General features: G+C 40.7%; 1 protein-coding gene across 1 annotated transcript in view; it reads left to right on the top strand.

Annotated features, from left to right (window-relative positions):
• The window catches only part of slc25a21 (solute carrier family 25 member 21), a 615,256-nt gene that overhangs the window by 549,909 nt on the left and 42,106 nt on the right, over window positions 1-23,241 (top strand). The window contains exon 6 of the mRNA XM_078233181.1: window positions 7,126-7,185. Within this exon, the coding sequence (XP_078089307.1) occupies window positions 7,126-7,185 (60 nt within the window). The remainder of the gene's footprint in view (window positions 1-7,125; window positions 7,186-23,241) is intronic.

Here is a 23,241-nt window from a genome sequence, read left to right on the forward strand (position 1 = left end):
ATGACATTTGTTTCTCCTGATAACCTTGTTGTGAATCCTTCTGAGATCCAAGATTTAGGATTAGCTCAGCAATGGGTCTGTTTTCACAGGCTGAAGTGAAGTGTTTGCTTTGATTGTTTGATATTTTTGAGGTTATACTAAGTTATTCTTTATTTGAAATGTTTTGTTTAATGTCTGTGCACTTATTTGGACAAGATTAAGAGGTGTGAGGAAAACTTCTGTTCTTGATACTATAGCAGTTCAGTTTGACTGACACATTTATAACGTTGTAAGAGCAGCAGTTTTTGTCAAAGCACATTTTTGAATAGTTTTAAAAAACTGTATTTCAAGATTTGCCAACTGTGGCAGGCCTGGATTGATCCTGTCCCTGCCCCCCTGCGGGCCATTTATATGGAGCTTAGTTGGCCAAGTTAGAAAATTCCCTGACTTGAGCTCCCTGCCTTGATGGTGAAAATTCAGCCCCAAGTGTTATCTTCAGGTTAGTTAGATTTAGAGGAAAATTGGATTGGGGTACACAATGGTAAATCAATAGATGCAGTAAAGAGGTATTGCATGCCACCATTCACAAGTGGCCGAAATTACAGTGTGAAATGTTTATTGACAGTTTCCACTATAGATATATAATGGCAAAGCTGATGCAAAAGTTTGACAAAAATACATGAATCGGCAGTCAGACTTTGTAGGCAGTGGTATGTACAAACATAAGATTTACCAATATTGTGTTTTGTTGAATATATATAATTCCTGTTTAATAGAGAAATGAAATTTCAAAAAAATTTGAATCATTCAAAGAAGTAAGCTATTCAGGTCATTGTACCTGTATCAGCTCTTTGAAAGAGCTAGCTCTTTCCCTATAGCCCTGCATAGAACATAGAACATTACAGTGCAGTACAAGCCCTTCGGCCCTCGATGTTGCGCCGACCAGTGAAACCAATCTAAAGCCCATCTAACCTACACTATTCCAATATCATCCATATGTTTATCCAATGACCATTTAAATGCCCTTAATGTTGGCAAGTCCACTACTGCATGTTTTGTCTTTTTCATGATTCTATCCATTTCCTCTTTAAAGTTACTATTGAATCTGCCTCCACCATCTTTCCAGGCAATGCAATCCATTACAATTTGCTACATGGCAAAAATTCCGTATATCTCCACCTTTGATTCTTTTGCCTGTGCCATCGGGTCTCTTATATATTGTCTTTTTTCAGTATCATACGAAAACTATAAGAAAAAAAATAAGTGTAGTCACATATTTCCAAAAAGATTATTAAGGGGTGATTTTTCTGATTTTGGTTCCAAAGGAACAGCCATTTCCCTGGTTGCAAGCATAAGGAAACAGGAACAAAGAGCCATTTCGCTGTGTTTGGGGAAGATGTGAAACTGGTCATGTGCCTCCAATAGGCCAAGCACAACAAAGTAAATGATGTAGTTGGGAATGTTTCCTGAAGGATCATTTGCTGAATACCCCAATGCCAACTCAAGGGACCAGGGATTGGCAGGGTTGAGATGGCAGTGGGGAGAGTTGTTTGGTTGGTGTGGAAAATAACAAGACCACATTTTCCTATCCAAGATCTTTAGGATTCTTCCAATGTTTCCAAGATAATACTGAACTAATCCTACATAGGTCTGCAACAATGATCATTTTTTTTAGAAGTGTTCCTTCAAACAAATAGAGGTGTTCAAAATAATGAGAAGTCTGGGCAGAGTAAATAGAGAGACATTGTTCACAGTGGTGGAGGGATCAAGCACCACAGATTTAAGGTGCTTTGCAAAAGAACCATAGATGACATGATGAAAAAACCTTTTTACACAGAGTGGTTAGGACCTGTAATTCACTGACTGAGAGTGTGGCAGTGGCAGGTTCAGTCATGACTCTCTGTAGGGAATTGATAATAATCTGAAGAGAAAGACTTGCAATGCTGTGGGAAAAGGCAAGTATGTGGGAGTAGCTGAATTGGTCTTCCAAAGAACCAGTACAGACATGGCAGGTCAAATGACCTCCTTTGCTTTACTCATTCTATGATTCCTTGACTCCAAATTTCTAAGAGGAATAATAGTAGCAAACAGCTCCTAATAAACTATACAATAATTCAACTTGTACATTCATTGCATATTAAGCTTAGTAAATATAGCAAGCTTTACTATTCTTTTTGCAATGCTAATAGTCCAGTATTTAAAATCAGCTAATACTGTTGGAAGCATTTTTATTTTTTAAGAGTTATTTCTTTTTCTGAAAAACAGCAGACCAGGTTGCTGTGCCTTTCACCTTGTAGTTTTGTTTATGTTGGAACCCACCTTCTTTGTATTGGAAGAAACTTTAGCCTCTTGTGTTGTGAACACATGGGGGGCTGCTCAGCTTAGTTAACTAGATGGCGAGGGTATAGTTCAGAATAATGCCAACTGCATGAGTTTGATTTCTGTTCCAGCTGTGATAGACTTTGAAGCTGCCTCTTCACCCTGCCCCTGAGAGTGGAAGGCAGTGGCAAAGCACTGCTGACAAACAAAATGTTCAGGATGGATATCAGCAGACAATGAGCCAAGGATCTGGCATTTGACAGAGCACAAACAAATGAATGAGTTGTTAACATGAGAAATTATTTCCTGCATCAGTGTGCTTTTCACTCAGTGTCACAGCAGTAAAGAGAAAGAAAGCAAAGTAATCCAAGGATTGAAGACCATGATGGATCAGCAAAGTCATACTGATTAGCATATTTCACCTGATGAGTTAGTCTCTGGAAAGTGAGATGAACCCATCAGCTGAAAAATGCTATACATCCTACAACTGGGAAGTGGCTATGTATGTATATATATAAAAATATATTTAACATTTTCGGCTACAAGACAATGGAACTTTGCCAATAATAAATTTAAGTTTTAATTGCTAATTGTGAACTAGAATTGATTAATTATATTTACAGTGATAAAATGATCTTGCAAACATGCCCTGGTGTCAATGATTGAATGCTATTACTAGTGCTTGAAGAAAGGAATAAGCCTGCATAAAGGAGCTGGGCAGCTTGTCACCAGTGGTGACAACTGATTCCCTAATTCCAGCTGTCTCCCGCACAGTGGTGTTTATTTATTGGTAACTGATACATCTTAGATTCGTAGAATCCCTACAGTACAGAAGGAGGCCATTCAGCCCATCAAGTCTACACCAACCACAATCCCACCCAGGCCCTATTCCTGCAACCCCACGTACCTACCCTGCCAATCCCCCCCCACACTTGGGTCAATTTAACATGGCCAATCAACCGAACCCGCACATCTTTGGACTGTGGGAGGAAACCGGAGCACCCGGAGGAAACCCACGCAGACACGGGGAGAACGTGCAAACTCCACACAGACAGTGACCCCAAGGCCAGAATTGAACTTGGGACACTGGCGCTGTGAGGCAGCAGTGCCGCCCCATATATTGGCACTTTACTTTCAATGTTAGCTGGAATCACTTTGTGTGTAATTTTGGGAAGAACTTTCAGTTTTGATGGAGGTCTGAAATGGAGGGTATTGGATTAATTGCCCAATATATAACCTTCATATTTTTTCCTTCTGTCATCACTGGGGCCATGAACAACAATGGGCTCCTGGCATAAGCAAAATTTGACTTCAGTCATGTACTGCTGTATCTCTGTTTGAAAAAAATATATAAAATTAGATATTTATCCTGCATATTGTCAAGCAATTCACTAGATAGTGGAGGCAAAAACAAAAGTAGCTGTTTCAATATATTCCCATGAACATTAACAGATAACATGAGGTAAACGATAATGCAGAAAGAATCAAAAATTGTATAAAGCAGAAAATTTTGCCAGTGGTGCCTGTGGTCGTCTACTGCAATGTGGATAGATCAGCCATGTATCCCAGGCTTACAGATCATTACTGTCATGATGCAATGGGGATGTCATGAGACTTTTAACTGGTGCATTAATGTCATATTAACAATTTTGTGAATGAAATTTATCTATATTGCACTTGAGGTAACCAATGCCAAATAACCTTCTGTTATCTCTCTGTTGATTGATCACTTATTCACTAAAATATTGTTTTAAATGCCCATAACTAGTGTATTTTATGTTCATTTACAGGACCTAGGTGTCGCTATCTAGGCCAATATTTATTACCCATCCCTAGTTGCCCTTCAGAAGGTGGTGGTGAGTTGCCTTCTTGAAATGCTGCAGTCCCTGAGTTGTAGGTACACACATAGTGCCAATATGGAGGGATTTCCAGTATTTTGACCCAGCAACAGTGAAGGAACGGTGATATATTTCCAAGTCAGATGGTGAGTGACTTGCAGGGGAACCTCTAAGTGGTGGTGTTCCCAGGTATCAGCTGCTTTTGTCCTTCTCGATGGCAGTGGTCGTAGGTTTGAAAGATGCCGCCTAAGGAACCTTGGTGAGTTCCTACAGTGCATTTTGTGGGGAAGGTACACATGGCTGTTTGTCGGTGGCGAAGGAAGTGAATGTTTGTGGAAGGGGTAGCAATCAACAGGCTGCTTTGTCCTGGATGTGTCAAACTTCTTGAGTGTTGTTGGAGCTACACTCATCGAGGCAAGTGGAGAGTGTTTCATTCCATTCCTGACTTGTGCGTTGTAGATGGTGGTTAGGCATTTAGGGAGACAGGAAGTGAGTTACTCGCCACAGGGTTCCTAGCTTTTGGTACAACCCTCCAGATGTTAATAAAAAGGACTTTGCAGAGTTGACAGGGCTGGGTTTACCATTGTTGTTTCTGGTGCCTAGGTTGATGCCGGGTGGTCCATTCAGTTTCATTCCTTTTGTTTCTATTGAATACAACTGAGTTACTTGCTAAGTTATTTCAGAGGGCATCTAAGAATCAACCACCTTTCTGTGGGTCTGGAGTCACATGTAAGCCAAACCAGGTAAGAACAGCAGGTTTCTTTCCCTAAAGGACATTAGTGAACCAGCTGGCTTTTTATGACGATCAACAATGGTCATCATAAGACTTTAAATTCCAAATGCTTTTTATTGAGTTTAAATTTCACCATTTGCCCTGATGGGATTTGAACCCAGATCCCCAGAGTATTACCCTGCGTCTGTGAATGACGAGGTCAGCAACAACACCATCTCGCCACCCTATATTCAGGTGTATAAGAGATTTCAAAGTTGGCTGCAGTACAGACTCCAGCTGGGAGATGCTTGTTGAATTTGGTATCCAGGTGATGTAGCTTAATCTATAGATATTTCCTGGGCTTTCATTCACTGCTCTTTTTCACTGGAGTTGAAGAAGATTGACAGAGTTCAGAAAGCTGCATTTTGATTTTAGTCTACTCTGAGCAAGAGGGTGCTGGAACAAAAAATGATAAGGATCATTTGATTATCTGTTTCTTATGGCTGTGTCTATGGCTGCTCTTCATGTGTCTGAAGCTGCAATATCTGACAGTCGGTAAAGATTATCCATCTTGGTACTGTGACAGCTATCGAATTAAAAACTGAGTTCAATTTCTTTGCATGTCTTATGCCAGACAACCATATTCAGTAGCAGAAAAAGAGTTTGAGAACTCTAGTCTTGATGACATTTGCATCCTTGCCACATTTGGGTTAGTCAGATTTTGTCTGCTATTATTCATAGCTTTGAATTTAGTTTCGATTTTGTTTTGTTCCTTGTAACTAAGAGCAATCCAGTATCACACCAAGATAGTCTGGGTTGAAACAAAGATTAAGTCTTTTCCCATATCACTCGATCTAATTTCTGTTTGGTTTTTCTATTCATAAGATGGAGTGCAAGTTGTGCCTTAACTGGATTGGTCTAACATTTGTTGTAAGATAAACTGTTTATTGTATATCCTGCCCTACCTCCAACTCACTGGCTAACACTATGAAATTTATAGACTGGCCTAGTGATATTAATAGACACTCTTGACTTCTTAAATCCTCTGATTGGTCTGCTTTAAGCCATTATAGAAAAATAATCTGCCTATAGGAATTTTCTCATACCAGGATGGATAGGTTTATCATTGGTATATATACTGAACAACATTGCTGCCAGCACACTACCTTATCAATCCCATTCTGTTTTGTATGCTGCTTTTGTTTGCTGCAAAATTCCATTAAAAAAATGGCAATTTGCTAATACAATTTGGATGAACTCGTAAGAGTGTCAAATCACAGCCTCTGTCAGGCTATTAATCAGCCTGTGAATCCTTTTACAACTTCACACAGGTCCAGTTATTAATGACTCAGGGTCAATTGACACCTTTAAAAGGCAGCTGAGTCAATATTTGTTGAGAAGACGAATTGAGGAATATAGAGAAATGAAAATGCACTGCTGATGTGGAAAGAGTAGAGTGGCAGGATTGGGAGGAAAGAACCCAGATAGAATAAAAAGCTTTGAAGGGGAAAATGCCTTTTTTTCACTGGATTTTATGCTTCTTCAATGACAAAGAATGGAAAACACAGTAAGAAGTCTCACAACACCAGGTTAAAGTCCAACAGGTTTATTTGGTAGCAAAAGCCACTTTTGGCTTTTCTATGGCTTTTGTTATCAAATAAACCTGTTGGACTTTAACCTGGTGTTGTTAGACTTCTTACTGTGTTTACCCCAGTCCAACGCCGGCATCTCCACATAAAGAATGGAAAATGCAGGGCTTTGGTTTTTAAGTTCATTTTTTTAAATGCCTTTGTGCCTGACAGTCTGAAGACCAGTTGGTCACACATTTAAATGGATGGATTTTAAATTGAAGTTTCTTCTTTTAAAAAAAGTGACTGAATTGCATTCTGTTTACTGAAAAGTAGCTGTTAAATATTGACACTTTAGAAATTGCTTCCTTTTTATATTAAAACATGCAGTCAATTTGTGTTTATTGTTGTAAAGTTCCAGTCTATGTGATTATTACATTTTTGTGCAATAACTAAAGAAACAGCCGCATATGTTGATCATGTGTTGGTTTTTATATTTTGAAAAGTGTTACATTATGTGAAGTACTTGACATTTCTTCTTCGAGGTTTCACATTTGGTGTATTTTATATATTATGCTTATTTCTGATTTCAGTTTCTGATTGAATATGAGTCAGGTAACGAGTGATACTTCTGTTAAAGAGGTAAAAGCCTGGTGATCTTTATCAATTCTTCAAACTGATAGTTATATTCATTTGGTTTGGTTTCCAGTTTTTGACTTTTGAACAATATACGAAGATATTAAGTTATGCTTCACTGCCTTCTGCTGTGGTAAGTACACAAATTACAGTTCCTTCTATTAGTAATACATCCAGTTAAGGTAGTGATATTTTATTAATAGGCATTTTCCTAAAGATGTTGACACAAATGTGAATAATTTGTTGTTACAGTGTTCAACAATAAATGGTTCTTTGACACAGCACATGGTTTCATTTAAATTCCTTTGTTAGTATTAGTTAAATGTCATTTCCCTTCTAAAGACTTCAATTAAAGACATTTTTATGTTATTTAAGTTACTTTAGGGTCAACCAAATCTTTGTACGCTGTTAAGTTTTATAATAGTTTAATGAAAGTGTTGTCTGTTAAGTTTAACTCTAAGTTTGCTCATGAGATGTCACTCAGCGCTGGGATTAGTACCTTTGTTTCTTGCATTCCTGCTTTCATCTTCCTGTTTACCTGTGGGTGTGTACTTAGGTGCTGAACAGAGTTAGGTGCGGAGGAACTTTATGGGAAAACCTGCTCAGCAGCTAAATCATGGCAGAAAGCCAACTTGTTTTGCATTAAGGTTGCTGACTGATCAATCACCAGGCTTGTATGCAGGCTTTCAGGAAAAGGCTCTGTTTTGTGAGCACCCAGGGCACAAAGCACAATAATCTGGAGGGGCCTCACAAAGTTACAGGAATCCAAGGGTATGTTGCCCCAGGAGTTTTTACAAGTTATGTGTAAAATGATGAATCAATGAAAAATAAATGATTATATCACGTTTCATGTTTTGAATTTTGAAACTAATTTTAGTCCCTTCGGATAGAATTGTCTTTAGTCCCTCCGGATAGAAATCAAACTAAGCTAGATATACTGGGCAATATTTGGTTGGGCCTATAAGAACAGGAAAAGTCATGGGTGGAATGACTTAATTAGGAAGGGCCTAAATCTCAGTTTCCCAATTGGTTTGAGATGCAGAAGTTAAGTCAGAAGTGTTGCAGCGGTAGGTTGGGCCTCACGCTGTCTGGTGACAGCTTCCTAATTTCAATACATTTGCATTCCATGAATGTGCATTATCTTAAAACTTTTTCAAATTAAGTTCCACCTTTCAAAATTAATCAGCAGCGCACAAAAAATCACATGGCACCAGTTCACGATCGTTTACATGACAAGCCCCATTTGAGTTTGTCCAATTTAATCGAGGTAAGCAATTGTTTTTGTGGGGAAGGAATACATTTAAAGGAGCTCCAATTGGTGCCCCTTTCCTCTTGTCCTGACACTGCTAGATAGAGCCCGTAGCTAGAGTGACACAATGCAGGCCAGAGTGCATATGGGCCAAGCACTCAACTTGGCTCTTTATGGTGGTTGCCAGCCTCTCCATGGAGGAAGTCATGTACTGACATGTCTGAAACATGGCTTGCATGACCTCCTCCATTGCAGTATTTCAATTGGTGAAAATTACACTAATTCTTTTTGACATGCGCTTCTCGGCCTTTTGGCTAAGATCAAGTGTAGTATGGATTGGATGCTGCACTTGGTTGAGGTCATTGGGTTACATTGAAGCTTCATATGTTTCATATGAAGCAATTTTTAAAAGCTGCATCCCGGCCTTTTGGCTAAGATGCAAATGAGCTCAAGTCTTGGAGGAGGTGTTGCTTTGCCCCTCCAATCAACTTGGCTCATGTAGATCAGGCCCAGGACAGGGTGATTTGGTCGCTCGCCCTGTCTTGTCAGCCTGGATCTGAAATGTCTCAACTTGTTGAGACTCTGAATTGGATTTGATTTGATTGAATTGGAAAAGTATATTAAAAAAAAAATTCTTTTTGACATGGTAAAACTATATTGTTAAATAAAGTTTGTTTTGATAAAAGCTTCCTATTGGTCAATAGACTCACACCTGGAGTGAAACACCTTATGCTCACACTAATGCCAAAATCAAAAATAGTTGTGATATCTGATAACTTCATAACATACCTTGGAGTTTCTGAGCTGATCCATAAGAAAACACATTGGGGACGATCTTATCAGCTCATCACACCAGTCGTTCGACGCGGTGCGCTAGTAAGATCACGCAAGAGGCGAAAAGCTGGGTTTGCGCCCAGTTTCTTGCCTCTCGTGATATTACCGGCCCTGTTCTGTCAGCGTAATCAGGTGCGAGGCTGATTTTAATGTTCATCATCTAATTTTAATATTATTAGTGAGCCAGAGACACAATCATTTGTGCTCACTAGTCTTAACGGCCCCTCCAGTGGAGGACTACCCGGGCGAGGATCTCATACGGTCCCCAGCAACAAGGACCTGATGTGATGGCCTCACCAGTGGGACCGGAGGCCATTGAGGCCCCCCAGGTGGTTGAAGGCAGAGTTGGGCAGTGCCCCTTGGGCAGTGCCAGCCTGGGATCTTGGCAGAGCCCACCAGGCACTATGACAGCCAACTGGGCAGTGCCATGGGGCAGGACATAAGGGGATGAAGCCTAAGGGGAGGGGTAGGGCCTGAAGCGGGCAGGGCCTGAAGAGGAGGCAGGGTGAGGGGAACTGCATCAGGAATCACAGGGTCGGCAATCCCGGGGGTGGGGGGGAGGGAAGGGTGGAATGGGGTGGGTGAACGGGAATGGCAAATTGGCTGGGGGGAGGGTGGACAGGGACGGTGATCAGCCACGGGGGATGCAATCGGGGGTGGCAATCAGCCACAATTGGGAGCGGCGATCGGGGTGGAGGGGCCGCGGTTGGGTGTTGATCAGGTGGGTGGGGGGGAGAGTGAAATCTCCCAGTACACTATCTACTCTTGTCCACAGTACACTTGGGGATTGGGGCGCATGCATAGTAGCACCCTCTAGCAGTCTGCAGCCGGCTTCACAGCATGAATAGACTCAATCCACTCCCCCTACTGGTGAGAATCACACTTAACCTCATTTTATTTTCTAAGGGCTATAAGATAGTGGCTGAAACTCTACCACCTTGCCTGCCACGAATCAGAGCAGGCTAGGGTCCGACAACAGAAATCTCCATTGACCTTGAGTGGGAATTTTCAGCCTTGCTCGAGTGAGGCTGTAAAACCCCATCCAGTGTCTGGGAACTCTCCCAAAATATGGGTGCAATTCTCTCCCGTTTTCATACTTGTTCGGCACTTAGAATTTTTGTGATATGATCACCCACATCCTTTTTTCTCTGATGCTTCCTGTATGCCCATTTGTCTGTACCAGGTTTGATGCATTCTCATGCTTACACCTGGCCATTCCAACCTTGCTGTCTGCAATTGCTTGGCCTTTGCTAAAACTGCATTGCCTCTTCCTCTACAGGGGTGAACAGCTTCATGTCTGGCAGTCCACTGCTGGTCCTTGACATCCCCCTCATGTTGTGGACCTGCTTATCCTGTATGGCGACATGCAGACCAAGTGACATGTCATGTGACACCGAACTTCCTTGTCCCACCAAAAGACGCTGCATTGAAACACATGGAACAATGTAAAATTGCTGTACTATGTGATAGGCACACATTCAGCTCACTAGAAAATGTTAGTTTGTCGATTCCAGTGTAAGTACATTTTTAACAGTGTAATAAATCTTAATTGCTGCCAGACAACCACTTTGATACTGAAAATTAACTTTTACTAATGTACTGTTTCATTCTTTTAGATTTCAATTATTGTTGGAGATTTTAAAAGAAATTTAAATTAAAACAATATGTTTTACTTGTTCCTTTCGACTTTTTGACCTCCCCCTCTCCCAATCCGATTTTACATTCCATCTCTATCTCACTTTCTTGATTTGATTTGACTTGGAATTAAATATTCTAACTGACACTTCTTGATTCAAATTATGCGCTGTTCATTAAAGGTCCTTCAATCTAATTAGTCAATGAGATATTCAGTTGCTTGCCCTATTCATACAGGACCCAAAAACACTGTAGAGGGCGCCAGGCTGGTTTAGCTGTCTAATTTACAGCAGGTTCCAGTGTAAAGCCTTTCAGAATATTGGTCTGCAAGTGCCATGGACAGTTGACTGCATTTACCACTGACAAAATATAGTTCATTGTACAACATTCTGTTTATTTTTCACTCTTGTCCAGTTTGCTGCCAGATTTCTGCTAATGTTGTCTAGATCTTTCTGTACAATAATTGTTTCCAGTTTCCTCAGTTTATTTCCCACAGTCTGAACAGTGTGATACATTAATTTTAACTTCCTTACATATTTTAAACACAACTTCTTTTCCCATATTTTTTGTCTGTTGTCTTCTACTTTAACTTCAGTCTTTATTTTGTTTATAATTAGTTCATTTGATTTGATTCCTCTACTCCATATCCCTTTTGTGAACTTGTTTTCTAATGTACATTAGTCAAACTTATACCTCCATTCTTATTAAGGATCCTGGTGGTTTTTATTTTCCATGGCAGTTCTCTGTCCTCACCACCATATTTCTACTTTAAATACTTTGCCATTTCCCTAATAACCTTTTTCTCAGTACTTTGGAAACTTGCCTGTTTGGCTAAATGTAACCTATTCTTGTGGAATATTTCCCATCTACCCCAGAACTCATAGCAATGCCTGAAAAAGTGGGATTCTTCTTGCTGATACCACACATTTAGTCATACATTGTTTTTGTTTCCTTTCTTATTCCAGTGCATAAATAATTCTAAAGTTGCCACTTATCAAATCCTGCCCCTGAGATTGTTTCCTAACCTTGATGCAATTTGAATTTAGAAGGCTTTGTTTTACATATGTCATTGGCTCCTAAATAGACTATAATAAATAGCTGCTTGCCCTTCCTTGTACAATCTTCCGGTCGATTCAATATGTCTTTTCCCTGAGTATCTGGAAGGCAACAAAGCATCCAGGACAAATTAAAAGTAAATTACTGCAGATGCTGGAATCGGAAACAAAAGCAGAAAATGCTGGAAAATCTCAGCAGATCTGACAGCATCTGTGGAGAGAGAATAGAACCAGAGAATAGAGTTGGTATGCATTGCAAAAGACTGTTCTGGCGCTTCTAAACCATAAATTGCCCATCACACTTGTTTTATAAATGCATTGTTTATCTCCCTGCGCTAACACACTCCCACTGTCCTACCCATCCTGTTGCCATTGATATTCATTTGATGGTCCTGCCTGGAGTCTTTATTTACCCAGAGAAAACTAAAGTTTCATAAAATATTAAGAGCCTAAGTTACTCTGAATACTCCTTGTCTAATCGTTGCTCCTGCCTGTCTCTGGTCTTCGATTGTCACCCATTTTTCCTCCTTTTGTTCTCTCATTTGTCTGACCACCCTCTCAAGCATGTGATTCAAGAAACATTGTGCTGGAATATCTCTATCTCCTTCTCATGTTCGAAAGGTTTGGGCTTGAGCAAAGTGAGCCGATAACCCTCACTTACACAATCTCACATAGGTGTGTAAGAAAGCGTGGGTACCAGATTTTAGTGTAACATGACCATTTTTAGATCAATTTAATGTTATATTCATTACAATAAGCTAACTAGGTCAAAGTGCCATTTTGTGTTAACTGAGATAAGCCATAACCTATTTTGTGTTCTGTACTTATAATCACTCACATGTATTAAGGTTTATTACATAAGTAGGAACCAGCCAGCTGAGGCTGTATAAGGCTCTGGTCAGACCCCATTTGTAATGTTGTGAGCAGTTTTGGGCCCCATACCTAAGAAAGGATGTGCTGGCCTTGGAGGGGGTCCAGAGGAGGTTCACAAAAATGATCCTAGGAATGAAGGGTTTGTCATATGAGGAGCGGTTGAGGAGGCTGAGTCTTTACTCGATGGAGTTTAGAAGGATGAGGGGGAATTTAATTGAAACTGACAGAATATTGAGAGGCCTAGATAGAGTGGATGTGGAGAAGATGTTTCCACTAGTGGGAGAGACTGGAACTCGAGGGCACAACCTCAGAGTGAAGGGACGCTCTTTCAAAACTGAGATGAGGAGAATTTCTTCAGCCAGAGGGTGGTGAATCTGTGGAACTCATTGCCACAGAGGTCTGTGGAGACCAGGTCATTGCGTGTCTTTAAGACAGAGATAGGTAGGTTCTTGATCAATAAGGGGATCAAGGGTTACGGGGAGAAAGTAGAAGAATGGGGATAAGAATCATATCAGTCATGATTGAATGGGGCAGACTTGATGGGTTGAATGGCCTAATTCTGCTCCTATATCTCATAAACTTATGGTCTGAACAGATTGATTAAATAATGTACTTCAATTAGATTATAATTGAAGAAATAGTAATTAATCAAGTAGTTATGTTAAAACTGGATTTAAAACCTTACAAGTTCAAACATTATTTTAATATTTCTACTTTGATTTTGATTTGATTTATTTTGTCACGTATTAACATACAGTGAAAAGTATTGTTTCTTATGTGCTATACAGACAAAATGTACCGTTCATAGAGAAGGAAATGAGAGAGTAGAGAATGTAGTGTTACAGTTATAGCTAGGGTGTAGAGAAAGATCAACTTAATGCAAGCTAAGTCCATTCAAAAGACTGACAGCAGCAGGGAAGAATCTGTTCTTGAGTCGATTGGTACGTGACCTCAGACTTTTGTATCTTTTTCCCGAAGGAAGAAGGTGGAAGAGAGAATGTCCGGGGTGCGTGGGGCCCTTAATCATGCTGGCTGCTTTGCCCGGGAAGCGTAGACAGAGTCAATGGATGGGAGGCTGGTTCGCATAATGGATTGGGCTACATTTATGACCTTTTGTAGTTCCTTGCGGTCTTGGGCAGAGCAGGAGCCATACTAAGCTGTGATACAACCAGAAAGAATGCTTTCTACGGTGCATCTGTAAAAGTTGATGAGAGTCATAGCTGACATGCCAAATTTCCTTAGTCTTCGGAGAAAGTCGAGATGGGGTTCCTTAACTATAGTGTTGGCATGGGGGAAGCAGGACAGATTGTTGGTGATCTGGACACCTAAAAACTTGAAGCTTGGATGAGTATCAAATCAAGTATATCGTGGAAGCTCAGCAAAAGCCATGACCAAATGGATATCAGAAAATTAAAACAAACCAATTAAATTAACCAATTACGAAATTACATAGACCATTGTGTAAAATGAGGTATTGATAATTTAGGGAACAAAAGTAAAGGCTTTTTATGAGATCTTTGCTATCTAGCCATGTACTGGATGTTCCCATGGCAGAATTTGAAAGAATTGCTGTCAGCAAAGGAACAGGAGACTGCCTTACTCTTCAGTGACCTGATCACTTGTTTGAAGCTGTAAAGTCTATTTTGTGTTGTGTCATGACAATGGATCATAGCCTCAAATTACCAACAGTCATATTGAACTTTTAAGCAAGACATGTGTTTTTGAAAAAGGACTTACAAGCCAAAGAATGTAATTCAGTGACTGTCTGGAAAATTCATGTGTCAATGAAACTCAGTCCTAAGAGAGACCATAGAATATCGCAACTTTGTTCAGACAGAGAAATTTCAGAGGAAGAGATGCAATGCAAAAACTGAACTGTAATCTCCTGAGGAGGTAATGAAGGCTGATTACCATCTCACTAGAAACCATCTCCTCCGAGTTATACCCCAGTCTGTGGACATCATGTAAGCTGACAGAAAGCAGCTTCTGGGCAATAGGCAGTTTTGTCTTTTTCTCCTTCCAGGAAATACAAGAATAGGGGTTAAAAGCAAACTGCAATCCTAGTCTCTGTGTGCTAGTCTGGTGTTCTGGTTCTACAGAGTTAGTATGTGCTATGAAAATCACATCTAAAGAACATCGATTAGGCTTCCCTGCATGGGCAGGTAAAAAAATCTCTCTTCATGATTGCTGGAAACAAGTCAGCAATGCCACAATTGAAAGGATGGAGAGATGCAGGCGTTGGACTGGGGTAAGCACAGTAAGAAGTCTCACAACACCAGGTTAAAGTCCAACAGGTTTATTTGGTAGCCCAAGCCACAAGCTTTCGGAGCGCTGCTCCTTCATCAGGTGAGTGGGAGTTCTGTTCACAAACAGGGCATATAAAGACACAAACTCAATTTACAAAATAATGGTTGGAATGCGAGTCTTTACAGGTAATCAAGTCTTAAAGGTACAGACAATGTGAGTGGAGAGGGTTAAGCACAGGTTAAAAAGATGTGTATTGTCTCCAGCCAGGACAGTTAGTGAGATTTTGCAAACTCAGGTGAGTCGTGGGAGTTACAGATAGTGTGACATGAACCCAAGATCCCGGTTGAGGCCGTCCTCATGTGTGCGGAACTTGGCTATCAATCTCTGCTCAGCGACTCTGTGTTGTCGTGTGTCGTGAAGGCCGCCTTGGAAGGCCGCCAATTGAAAGGAAGCAGGACAATTCCTTTCAGCTAACCTGCAGAACCAAGAATCTCCAAACCAACTGCTCAATTAGTCAGCGCTACTGGAATCCCACCTTAATGGCTATCTATTCCTTATGGACAAGCCAAAAGTAGCTTCGCATATCTTTTAAACTTTATTTTTAAACTCAGTGCTCATTTCTAATCTTTGAATATATGCTGCATTTTATCATTTATTTCCTTGCATTTTAGTAACTAATAAACTCACTTTCTCTTTAACTCAAGAAAGTTTGGCTAAATTGGCTCCTTTTAAAACATACGTTCATTTGGGGAATGGTATCCACGAAGAAAGAGATCTTTTTAAAATTAACCTTGTTGTGACTAACCACAGAGGTTGAATAACGAAGGGGAGCCAGTTCATCCCTCCTCACCCCAGGAGCATAACAATTTGGGGGTATCCTTGGGGGAATATTTGGGGAAATCTGGGATCACAACAAATTTAAGGCTTCTTGCCAAGGATCAGCTGTAACTCTTGTTAAGTATACTTTTTCCTTTTGAAAATAAACTTTTTTCTTTTAATTTGCTACTCGAGAGTTAATCTTGCCTTATGGTTATGTCATTCAAAATAATGCATTTAATTTATTTTATTGGGTTTTTCTGAAGTCAGATAATTGAATAATTAAGGATTAAGGTAAATTAAAAGCCTACGTTTGCCCAAGTCAACACCAGGTGCTGGAAACTCATTTTTTAAGAAAGACACATCATTTAATTTCTTGGACTCCATTTTTAGATTTACATTTTATGTTCTACTTTGAAACTTATATTACTCCAAACAATAGCTGCTACTCCACATCTCTTCTCCATCCTTCTCTGCATTGAATTTCCACTCTTGACTAATTTTAACTTTAGAAGTCCTAAGTGCCATTCTGTTCTGTTTTCACTTTATTACTAGCTCACTCCATGATGTGATCTCCCCTTCACACTTTTCTGACAAGAATTATAGGGAGGATGGGAGTCTAATAAGTGCACATAGTAAGTTAAATGAATGGATACAGTAAAGAATTGGAATTGTCAAAGAAATTGCTGTATTTATGCACATTATGTTATATGCGAGTGTATGAATTAGGAGGACAAATAGGCCACTCAATCCCTCAAGCCTGCTCCATCATTCAATATGATCGTGGATTTTAACCTCCCCTCTACCCCAATAACCTTTCATCCTTTGTTTATCACGAATCTATCTACCTCAGCCTTAAAAATATTCAAAGATTCTGCTCCCACTACCTTTTGAGGAATGAAGAGAAAACACCTCTCCTCATCTTTGTCTTAAATGGACGACCTCTTGTTTTTAAACAATGACATCTAGTTCTGAAAATTATATTTAATAAACGGTGCTTTCAGTCATTTGTAACGGTAAATGCTTAAAATGTGAAATCCTGCCATGTCATTCTTTCAGCTAATAACTGCAAGTTTGAATCTCATACATAGTAAATTAAGCAATGGCTTCAATAAGATAGCTAAGTTGGGAACAAATTTGGCATAATAATTTGCTAAACCCAGAAACAACCTCAATTGCTTCATATTTGTCAGACCCGGTCCTTCTAAAATAGCTTCCATCTTTTTAGGTGCTTTATTTAGGGCTTTACTCTCAGAAATGTAACCTAAATACTCGAACTAATGACTGGAAAAAAGTCTCACTTTTCTTTCTTGAACCGCAGACCATGTGCTTGAAGGCATTTCAATTTGCTTCTAAATTATTCAAGTGCTCTTGTTCACTGGACCCTCTAATTAGAATATAATAACAGTAAGAAGTCTCACAACACCAGGTTAAAGTCCAACAGCTTTATTTGGTAGCACTAGCTTTCGGAGTGTCACTCCTTCTTTAGGTGAGTGAGGAGATATGTTCACAAACAGGGCATATATAGACACAAACTCAATTTACAAGATAATGGTTGAAATGCGAGTCTTTACAGGTAATCAAGTCTTAAAGGTACAGACAATGTGAGTGGAGAGAACGTTAAGCACAGGTTAAAGAGATGTGTATTGTCTCCAGCCAGGACAGTCAGTGAGATTTTGCAAGCCCAGGCAAGTCATGAAGGTTACAGATAGTGTGACATGAACCCAAGATCTCGGTTGAGGCCGTCCTCGTGTGCGGAACTTGGCTATCAGTTTCTGCTCAGTGATTCTGCATTGTCGTGTGTCGCGAAGGCTGCCTTGGAGAACGCTTACCCGAAGATCAGAGGCTGAATGCCCGTGACTGCTGAAGTGTCCCCGACAGGAAGAGAACACTCCTGCCTGGTGATTGTCAAGCAGTGCTCATTCATCCGTTGTCATAGCGTCTGCATGGTCTCCCCAATGTACCATGCCTTGGGACATCCTTTCCTGTAGCGTATCAGGTAGACAACGTTGGCCGAGTTGCAAGAGTATGTACCGTGTATCTGCTGGATGGTGTTCTCACGTGAGATGATGGCATCCGTGTCGATGATCCGGCACGTCTTGCAGAGGTTGCTGTGGTAGGGTTGTGTGGTGTCGTGGTCACTGTTCTCCTGAAGACTGGGTAGTTTGCTGCGGGCAATGGCCTGTTTGAGGTTGTGCGGTTGTTTGAAGGCAGGAAGTGGGGGTGTGGGGATGGCCTTGGCGAGATGTTCGTCTTCATCGATGACATGTTGAAGGCTCCGGAGAAGATGTCATAGCTTCTCCGTTCCGGGGAAGTACTGGACGACTAAGGGTACTCTGTCCGCCGTGCCCCGTGTTTGTCTTCTGAAGAGATCGGTGCGGTTTTTTACTGTGGTGCGTCGGAACTGTCAATCGAGTGCCATATCCGGTTCTTATGAGGGTGTCTTTCAGCGTCTGTAGGTACCTGTTGCGATCCTCCTCATCTGAGCAGATCCTATGTACACGGAGGGCTTGTCCGTAGGGGATGGCTTCTTTAACGTGTTTAGGGTGGAAGCTGGAGAAGTGGAGCATCGTGAGGTTATCCGTGGGCTTGCGGTACAGTGAAGTGCTGAGATTATACACTAGATACATCGATGACATTTTCTTCCTTTGGACTCATGGCGAACAATCACTGAAACAACTCTATGATGACATCAACAAGTTCGATCCCACCATCAGACTCACCATGGACTACTCTCCGGAATCGGTTGCATTCTTGGTCACACGTATCTCCATCAAGGACGGTCACCTCAGCACTTCACTGTACCACAAGCCCACGGATAACCTCACGATGCTCCACTTCTCCAGCTTCCATCCTAAACACGTTAAAGAAGCCATCCCCTACGGACAAGCCCTCCGTATACACAGGATCTGTTCAAATGAGGAGGATCGCAACAGGCACGTACAGACGCTGAATGACCTGGTGTTGTGAGACTTCTTACTGTGCTTACCCCAGTCCAATGCCGGCATCTCCACATCATTAGAATATATTCCAGATAACATTGTACACTAAAAAGCCCACTTAAAATCTAATTGATCGATCTTTGGAATAGGGCTGGTGAGGATGTTATTCCAAAATGCAATCTTTTATAATGAAAAAAACCTTTCTGAGTGATGATGGTAAGCAATGGTTGAGATTCCGTGGCTACATTCATCTGTAAGTATGCTTGTGAATGATAAATCTTCCTGAATTTCTGCCCACTTGATAACCCAGCAAATAAATCTTCAATTAAAGAATGCAGATATTGATCAGCACATAATACTGGATTATGGTTGTTTTAAAATCATCACAAATATGAACTGAACCATCTTGTTTCATGAAGTGTATGATCAGGATAGCCCAGTCACTCATTATAACTGGCTCTAACACAGCAGTGTTAATAAATCGTACTAATTCTTCTTCAACCTTGGGATGAATTGCAGATGGCACTGCCCTTGCTTTGAGACATTTTGGTTGAGTATTAGGCTTTATCTTGATTTTCACTCAAATGCCCATCATTGAGCTAAGTGTCTCTTCGAATACATGCTTGTCTTTATCCAGAAGGTGCTGTAGATCTGTTTTGGCATTGACCAATCTGTTGGCACCACTCCAGTTAAGCTTTGATCTCCCAAATAGAGCTGGAAAATGACCATGGACCACATGGAGAGGCAGCTCCATTATTTGTCCACTCAACTCTACATTGACCCAAACGTAACCTTTTAATGGCACAATCCCTTCTGTGTGTGTCCTTAAAACCACATCTGCCGGTTTTAAAGGAAGATGCTTCAGCTTTTGTTGATGAGTAGTCTCAGGAAAGATACAGCAGCACCCATATCAACCTCATAAATTTGCCACTTAACTTCAGAATCACCCAGAATCTATGTGATTCACCCTGTATGGATAAGACATTCAGCTGGAGCCCTTCATTATATTTCTGGGCATTCTCTTCTTCACAGTCATAACTCTTTTCTTCCATGTTATATTTTTTTTCGTACAATGCAACTTGTTCTTCTTGAGGGTACCTAAATTCTTCTTCTGGCCATTCTTTTCAGTCGAGCCCAACACGCTTTTGCAATGTGACCCATTTTGCCAAAATTCTTACATTTACTATCCTTGCTCCAGGATTTAGAATCATAGCGTCCCTACAGTGCAGGAGGAGGCCATTCAGCCCATCGAGTCTGCATCGACCACAATCCCACCCAGGCCCTATTCCCGTCACCCCACATGTTTACCCTACTAATCCCCCTGACACTAGAGTCAATTTAGCATGGCCAATCCACCTAACCTGCACATCTTTGGACTGTGGGAGAAAACCGGAGCACCTGGAGGTAATCCACGCAGACATGGGGAGAACGTGCAGACTCCACACAGACAGTGATCTAAGCCAGGAATTGAACCCGGGTCCCTGGCGCTGTGAGGCAGCAGTGCTAACCGCTGTGCCACCGTGCTCGCTGAGTGGCCCATTTTGGCACATCTGTGACATTCTTGCTGCTGTTTTGACTTCTTATGGGCAGTTCCCAACTTGTGGATCTTCCTTCCTGCACCAAATTGTGAAGCCTCTTTAGTAGCCAGTTCCATCGACACTACGATCTCTGCTGTTGTCTTTAAATTCAAATAATGTTCAGTGAACAGTCATCTTTGGATAGCCTCATTTTAGAGACCACAAACTAGATGATCTTCAAGAATATCTTCTCAAGACTCACCAAACTCACAATGTTGTACCAGCTTTTTTAAGGTTGCCTCAAACTGAGCAATGCTTTCGCCTTCCACTTGAATCCTTCTGTGGAACCTGAACCTTTTCATGATGATCAATTGCTTTTAAGAGTAATGCTCTTCAAGGATCTTTGTCAAGTCATCGTATGTTTTGGTTCTTGGTTTTGCTGGATGAATCAAGCTCTGGAGCAAATTGATGATTTTACTTCCTATTGTACTGAGAAAAACTGCTGTGAGCAACTCATTTTCAATTTTATTCGCTTGTACAAAGTACTGATAATGCTCTACATTGGAACTCCACGATTCATTTTATTCTTTGAAAGGAACCATGGATCCAAATTGATCTGCCATTTCTCTTGCAGGCACTAGTGACTCAAGACTGCTCAGTATATTTCTTTTATTATCTTCAAGAAACTCCCTTTTTACCCTGGAGATTGTTGACGATGTATTTTTTTCAAACGACATCAGCCACAAAGCAGAGCATCCCTTCTTTTGAAGTATGTCAGATACTGCCTGGAATCTCACCCTTCACTGATCGAAAAAAAAATCCTCTTTTAAAAGAACACGGTGGCACAGTGGTTAGCACTGCTGCTTCACAGCACCAGGGACCTGTGTTCAATTCCCACCTTGGGTCACTGTCTGTGGGGAGTTTGCACATTCTTCCTGTGTCTGCGTGGGTTTCCTCCGGGTGCTCCGGTTTCCTCCCATAATCCAAAGACGTGCAGGTTAGGTTGATTGGCCAGATAAATTGACTCTAGTGTCAGGGGGATTAGCAGGGTAAATATGTGGGGTTATGGGAATAGGGCCTGGGTGGGATGTGGTTGGTGCAGACTCGATGGGCCGAATGGCCTCTTTCTGCACAGTAGGGATTCTATGAAAACGACATACTGTTTTTTTCATACTGAATCTTGAATCCTATTGTTGCTTTTCCCCAGTCTTCTAATATTCAAAGTGTGAGGACTCAGAATGTTTTTTTCTGTACTTCGGATCTTTTCTCTATGTTTCTGCCGAAACAAAATCCTGATTCATCACCAATTTTCTTTTTGTAATGCCCTAACTATGCTAGGAGTTTTGGGTTTTAAACAAAAAGAAAAGATGTGGTTTGCACACATAGATTCAAACTTACAACATTTATTCTAGGAGCTTTTGCCTGGACAGAGAACAAACTGAAATTAAACAGCAGTCTGTGAAACACTCAAATGACATCACCGTCAAACCATGTGATCAGCTCTTAAAGCAATCATGCAACCATTTAATAAATAATAAAAGGTCTATTTCCTTAAAAGAAAAGAAAAATGAGACAGTTTGATGGAGCGCACAGGGGGGTTTACATGAGGGAGACTGTGTCGGGCTATGCAACAGTGAATAGTCCACACCAGCTCAGTCCTTACATTCCTAACCTGCTAACCAAGATACAAGTCGGTGATCACAGGGATGCTGTTAGACAACATGCTTTTTTTCAAAACTTTTAGAAACACCACTTTATAGATAATTATCTTAAATTAATAATTAATTCAAATATATAGCACCTTATAACAACCCTTTTTATTTTGATTACTTTCCAGGCTACAGGGCAAAATTTTCTTTTATTACCCACTAAAAATATTATGAAACCAGCTGCGCTCAATTACCCATCAAAAGAAGCGTCACTGAAATAACTAATTTCTAATGGTCATGACCATTAGTTTCAATGTCATGAAACTAATGGTAACTTAAATATTCATTTTTCCACCGTTAACTTTTTAAATGTTTTATTTGTCCTTAAAACATCCACAACTTTAGGGTATTTCATCTTCATACTTAATTCCAATACATCAACCTAGCATCCGGTGTTATCTGAGTGCTTAACCAACTTAGTACAATTGTTAGCATTTTGTTTTGCAAAATACCACATGGCTGGGGTTTGCAGGTGGTCGTAAGATGCACCACTCTCAGGCTTCTGTGTCTCTACCAAATGAATTCAGAAAAAGAAAAATGTTGTGTTATGTGATATCTTTTACAATTTCAGAACACCTCAGAGCACTTCACAGCCAGTTCTTGAAGCAAATTTGCACAAAGCAAATCCTCAAAACAGTAGTGGTATGAATGACTAGATCCTCTGTTGTTGTAGTATTGGCTGAGAAAGAAATTCTGATTCAGAGAGGAGAATGCTACCACAATGCCTGGGCTTACACTGGTTGATGAAAACAGTCCTTCCCACCATTAATTAATCAGGTGACTTAAAGATTGAAGAAAGGATATGGAAACCAAATATTTTTTGTGGGGGGCAGGGGAGGGGGGCAGTGGGGAGATTAGTGACAAGATTGGACTCATTTCTTTCAGCGTTACAAATGCTCTTTGAGGTCCAAAATGGCCCGAGAACACACATGCATGTACATAAGAACATAAGAACATAAGAAATAGGAGCAGGAGTAGGCCATCCAGCCTCTCGAGCCTGCCCCGCTATTCAATAAGATCATGGCTGATCTGATAGTGGTTTAGTTCCACTTACCCGCCCGCTCCCCATAACCCTTAATTCCCTTATTGATCAGAAATCTATCTACCTGTGACTTAATGATATATGGGGTGAATCTTATCAGACACCTCATTAGTGAGGGGATTAGTGTGTATGCAGTGAATAGCCACCAGAAGAATATGGAGGAAGTCGATCATGATGTCAGTCAGGCTGCAACACTGATTTGATGCCAGTAAGCTGAATGCTCCAATTAACTTTCTCTCTTAAACTTATATAGCTGAAAACACATTCAGC

This window comes from Mustelus asterias, chromosome 18 (assembly GCF_964213995.1).
Source record: "Mustelus asterias chromosome 18, sMusAst1.hap1.1, whole genome shotgun sequence".
Lineage (NCBI taxonomy): Eukaryota > Metazoa > Chordata > Chondrichthyes > Carcharhiniformes > Triakidae > Mustelus > Mustelus asterias.